We start from the raw sequence: 5522 nt of genomic DNA, 5'->3' as shown, positions 1-5522 counted from the left end.
CCATTTAAACTCTGATCTTAAGGAAAAATATTTCCCGAGCTTCCGGCTTTTTGAAAAATTCCATAATACCGAAATTTAGGGTTTTTCACCCAATTTCCGATCTTCCTGTTGTGGTTCCAAAAGTGTCATTCTTCAAACGTCCTTTGAATCAATCTACCACATTTTCTAACCATTGTCTAGTGGCATATTTGACTCATGGTTTAGACAAGAACAATCTGATCGTCCGCGACTCGACAACCCAAAAGATATTCAACCATTCTCTTTCTTTTTTTTAAAGGGTTTCTGCATTCTCCCCCCGTTAACAGAATTCGTCCTCGAATTCTAAGGCTCTGAGGGGCCTCCTTCTTCCATCACAACATCCTCTCGGATAAACTCCGGGTGATCGGTTTTAAATCTCGCTTCATCCTCCCAAGTAACATGAATCCTGTTTTGTCTTCTCCAGAACACTTGTACTTGAGCAATCTCACGATTCTTGAGCTTCCGAATACGCCGTTCTGCCAATCTGATTGGTCCTTCCGGATACGTATGGTTTGTCCTCAACTCCTTTAGTCTCTCGGGTTCAACAGCACTTGGATCCCGTATATGTTTCCGAAGCATGGAAACATGAAATACAGGATGTAGATGCATATCCGCTGGCAGATCCAAACGGTAAGCTACCTCACCAACCTTCCCGATGATCTTGTATGGACCAATGAACCTGACCTTAAGTTTCCCGACCTTGCCAAATTTGTCCTTCCCTTTCTGTGCAGTAACTTTCAAATAGACCCAATCTCCTATCTCGAAAGTTACCTCTCTTCTTGACTAGTCTGCGTACTTCTTCTGACGGTCTTGAGCCATCTTCATGTTGGCCTGAATCGTCTCCAGCTTAATCATGGTCTCCTGAACAATAGGTGACCCAAATATTCTTCTTTCGCCCACTTCCGTCCAACACATAGGCGTCTTGCATGGCCTTCCGTATAAAGCTTCATAAGGTCACATCCCTATGCTCGAGTGATGACTGTTGTTATACGAGAACTCAACCAATGGTAAATGCTTCTCCCAGGTTCCTGCCCAATCAAGAATACACATCCGCAGCATGTCCTCGATGGTCCGAATGGTCCTCTCCGTTTGGCCATCTGTTTCTGGATGGAACGCCGTGCTTCTGTACAGTTTAGTTCCCAAGGCTTCTTGCAATGCTTCCCAGAATGATGCTGTGAACCTTGGATCGCGATCTGAGATGATGTCTGAGGGTACACCATGTAACTTCACGATTTGGTCGATGTATAGCTCGGCCAGAACTTCAACTTTATCAGTGTCCCGCATAGGCAAAAAGTGTGTGACCTTGGTTAACGTATCCACAATCACCCATATCGAGTTGTTCGATCTACCTGGAGCAGTGGGTAATCCGGTAATGAAATCCATGGAAATCGAGTCCCATTTCTATTGAGGTATCGGAAGACTTTGTAACAATCCTCCTGGTACTTTCTTCGACTTAAGGCGTCCACAACAACATTCGCTTTACCAGGATGGTAGTGAATCCGTATGTCGTAGTCAGCCACAAACTCCATCCACCTACGCTGGCGCAGGTTGAGATCTGGCTGAGTGAAGAGGTATTTAAGACTTTGATGGTCCGTGTATACCTCCACTTCTTCTCCATACGAATAGGATCTCCAAATTCGCAAAGCGAACACCACGGCCGCTAACTCGAAGTCATGTGTACTGTAGTTATCCTCATGCTTCCGTAGTTGTCGCGAGGCATACGCGATGACTCGCCCATCTTGCATAAGAACACAACCTAACCCAACTCGTGAAGCATCCGTGTAAACCGTGTAAGGTTTACCTTGCTCGGGCAAAGCTAACACAGGTGCGGTCGTGAAGGATTCCTTCAACTCATAAGAAAGGAACTCCTTTAGCGGTAAGTTTAGTTAAAGACTTTGCAATGGAGGAAAAGTCCTTAACAAACTTCCGATAATAGCCCGCAAGTCCAAGAAAACTCCTCACTTCTGTCACAGTGGTAGGTCGAGGCCATTCTCGTATGGCTTGGACCTTTTCTGGATCAGCAGCCACGCCCTCTCCTGATACTATGTGACCCAGAAATCCTATCTCTCTCTTCCAAAACGAGCACTTGCTGAACTTGGCAAATAGCTTCTGATTCCGTAACGTCTCCATAACCAGTCTCAGATGCTCGTTGTGCTCCTCCTTACTTCTCAAATACACCAGAATGTCATCAATGAAAATGATCACGAACTTATCAAGGTAGTCGTGAAACACTTCATTCATCAAGCGCATGAAAGCCGCAGGTGCGTTTGTGAGACCAAAGGGCATAACTACAAACTCGTACTGCCCATACCTCGTCCGAAACGCCGTCTTTATAGTGTCCGACTCGGAAATCGGAATTTGGTGATGCCCTGACACCAAATCAATCTTCGAAAACCAACAGCTCCCTTTAGTTGGTCTAACAACTCGTCTATCCTTGGAAGAGGATACTTATCTTTTATCGTGATGTTGTTGATACCACGATAATCGAAACACAGCCTCATACTTCCGTCCTTCTTCTTCACAAATAGCACAAGAGCTCCCTAAGGTGAAGAGCTTGACCGGATGAATCCCTTTTCCAATAGATATTCCAATTGTTTCTTTAGCTCGGCCAACTCCGCAGGTGCCATCCGTTATGGTGCCTTAGCTATAGGTTTTGCTTCAGGCTCCAAATCAATACTAAAGGGATTACTCCGAGGTGGAGGTAATTCCTTTAGTGGTGCAAATACATCCTTAAACTCCTGGACCACTTCAATGTCTTCGACCTTAACTTCATCATTAGTGGCTCCTCCACTAACCGATAAGGTCACCAAATATACTTCCCCATCTTGAAACAGATCTTGTACTCTCATTGCTGCTACCAAAGACACAGTCATACTAGGACTGATTCCATAGTATACCATCTCTGGTCGTTTATCTCTGCTGAACAACAACCTTCCCTTTCCACAGTCGACCTGAACTCTGTAGCTCGATAACCAATCCATTCCAAGGATTACCTCGTACCCTTTCAAAGGCACGACTAACAGATCTGCCACAAACTCTTTGCCTTGAATGACCAATGGAACATTCTTGATACACTGATTTGCTTGAAGGGTTCGGTCTGCGGGGGTCAAGATGGCCACATTTATCCTGTCAACCACAAAACAATCCCAAAACTGGGCAGCTACTTCAGGGGTCACAAAACTATGTGTTGCCCCCGAGTCGAACAATACATGTGTGGGTTTACCAGCAACATGTATTGTAACACCCCCGAACCGTCCTAAGCATAGGTCAACCCACCGGCTAACAATCAAACAAGAACATGACCGACGGAAGACCCACACCAAGGGTTGGAGATGAAAGGCCAATTGGCCAGCCAACAATCAAACAAGAACATGACTGACTGTCCAACCCAACACCATGGTCCGAAAGTGCTACGTGACAGGTTAGGGACGATCCGGTCAGAGTCACAAAATTTACTTCACGACCTCAACCAGTTCATCCACTAACTCGTCCCGCTGCGTCAAGGCACAAGGCTTTGCAACCCGGCCAAGAGTTAGCATTATCGTTAGATTGATGCCTAAGGCTTTTCAACCCGTACTACGACCTAACGTTGTGTTAGACCGGACTAGTCAAATATCAGAGTACTCATGAAGCGCATATAAAACAATTACTTTATTAATTAGAGAGATATCCATACATTGATATAATTGAGACCGGTCCCGGCCTAATGCCAAAATCGAGTCAGCTAAACACAGATCCACAATACCGTTTACAAAAAGGCATGAAAATCTACACCGGCAGTCCTAACGTCCAGCACCAAGCTATCCGATCATCCTTACCTAAAGCGACCTGCAAAAAGGACAACGGAATTGGATGAGTAACGTAATGTTACTCAGTGAGCTGGCTACCTCTACCCAAACCTAGAAACTAACCCAGGCAACCCAAAATAACAAGCAATCTATCCTAAGCAAGCAATCAAAGCTAAAACTAAACAAACCGTTACTCAGATTAGACCTGGCCTCCTGCCATGATCCAAATTCCAAGTAACGGGAACCTGCATGCAAACAACTCAACAACCAATCCCTAGTTAACCATATATACGCCTGAGTTCAATACTCATGTAGTGTTAGACACTTAGACTATACAAGGATCATTAACCAGTCGACCAATAATCAGACAAGAACATGATTGGCCAACCAATGATACCGCATAGCTTTAATATCCACCACCCTTCACAAGCAATCACTCAAACACATACAGGCCAACGTCAGGCCTACACTAACGAAATACACATCAAGCTTAATCCGGTACCTAAGCCAGACTTAGGACTTAATGTCAAAACCTGCAAGCAAATCAATCAACCACAAACACATTCACAATAATAAGACTATGAGTATCTACGACTCGATCTAACTCGTAACAACGTATATCGGTGCTACACTGACTCAAGGGTTCCATAATCCTCTACGACACTCTAACACAATACTCTAACCTGGGCCTTGGTGACTTCGGGTTCCTCCTCTCTATCGGCAATATCCTATCTCCCTACCACAAAGGCCAGAAGAAGGAACTTTCAACCGACCGCAGCCCACAGTCCTTCGGGTCACCGCGCGACATCCCACAGTCCTTCGAGTCACTGCCACATTACACCGTCGTGTAATAATCAGCCATAGGACATGACCCCGTTCGTCTGAGTCTTCCCGATCCAGCGAATAAGGGGTTTCCTTGAACCCGCTGGGTACGAGGCCGAGGAAACACTAATCACCCCTACACAAGCCTAGTATGGGCGGATTTCGCACATACTGTCGGCACACTCACAACAAAACAAACTCAATCTAGAACCTAACCTAAAGCCAAAGTTCCAGATCCTAACTAAACACTCGACTCCACAAGACTAACCATTGTACCAGTAGTCCGGCCTATATGGCCTAAGACCCTTAGTACTAACTACTAAACAACTAAGCAATAATAATCACTACTAATCAATTAAATCAAACCGTTATCCAGATAGTCCAGCCTCCTGCTATGAAACTATCCTTAAAGATAACGGGAACCTGCACTCAACCAATCAATATGCAATAATAGAAAACATGATGCATCCTAATCCTAGTCCTAATCAGGTTATCAACTAAGTCTTAATTCCATTCATCTAAGCTTAGCCCTTGCTAAACTGAGTCCGGTTCCATAAATAAAATAACCCTAAGGACTCTACCATGCAATAACGTGATCATTCTAATCTATATGCAACTCGATCTACCCAAAATTCCAAGTGGAATTCACACAAAACCAACTCACAGTGTTCTATGCCGATAAGCAGCTGGTTGATCGAATAGGACTTAGCCAAAACCCAATGGACGACTTGAATGGACTGGACTAGACTGATCTTGACTTGTACAGAACCTCCCCTGATACTGGTCTGGACTGAACTCAACTCGAACAGCACCTTCCTTAGCTTCTGAACAATTCTTCCGAAATCTGAACAGAGTATCAAATCATAACCTCGACTGAACTGAAACCATGGAACT

The 5522-nt window shown here is 44.7% G+C and overlaps 2 protein-coding genes across 2 annotated transcripts; both read right to left on the bottom strand.

Annotated features, from left to right (window-relative positions):
• Positions 1 to 321: 321 nt before the first annotated feature.
• On the bottom strand, positions 322 to 873 carry LOC117130606. Its single transcript, XM_033283374.1, has 2 exons — positions 825 to 873; positions 322 to 752 (listed from the first exon to the last, which is right to left on the bottom strand). Exons 1-2 carry the CDS (start codon positions 871 to 873, stop codon positions 322 to 324), a joined length of 480 nt encoding a protein of 159 aa, XP_033139265.1.
• A 1775-nt stretch (positions 874 to 2648) lies between these two features.
• Positions 2649 to 3144, bottom strand: LOC117130605 (the record flags this gene model as incomplete). The annotated part of the gene is made up of 1 exon (XM_033283373.1): positions 2649 to 3144. A coding segment is annotated over one exon (496 nt), but the record flags the coding sequence as incomplete, so codon positions are not given.
• Between the last annotated feature and the right edge of the window lie 2378 nt (positions 3145 to 5522).

This window comes from Brassica rapa, unplaced genomic scaffold, assembly GCF_000309985.2.
Source record: "Brassica rapa cultivar Chiifu-401-42 unplaced genomic scaffold, CAAS_Brap_v3.01 Scaffold0590, whole genome shotgun sequence".
NCBI lineage: Eukaryota > Viridiplantae > Streptophyta > Magnoliopsida > Brassicales > Brassicaceae > Brassica > Brassica rapa.
The sequence above is the reverse complement of the archived record's forward strand: the minus strand, read 5'-3'. Positions and strand labels throughout refer to the sequence as shown.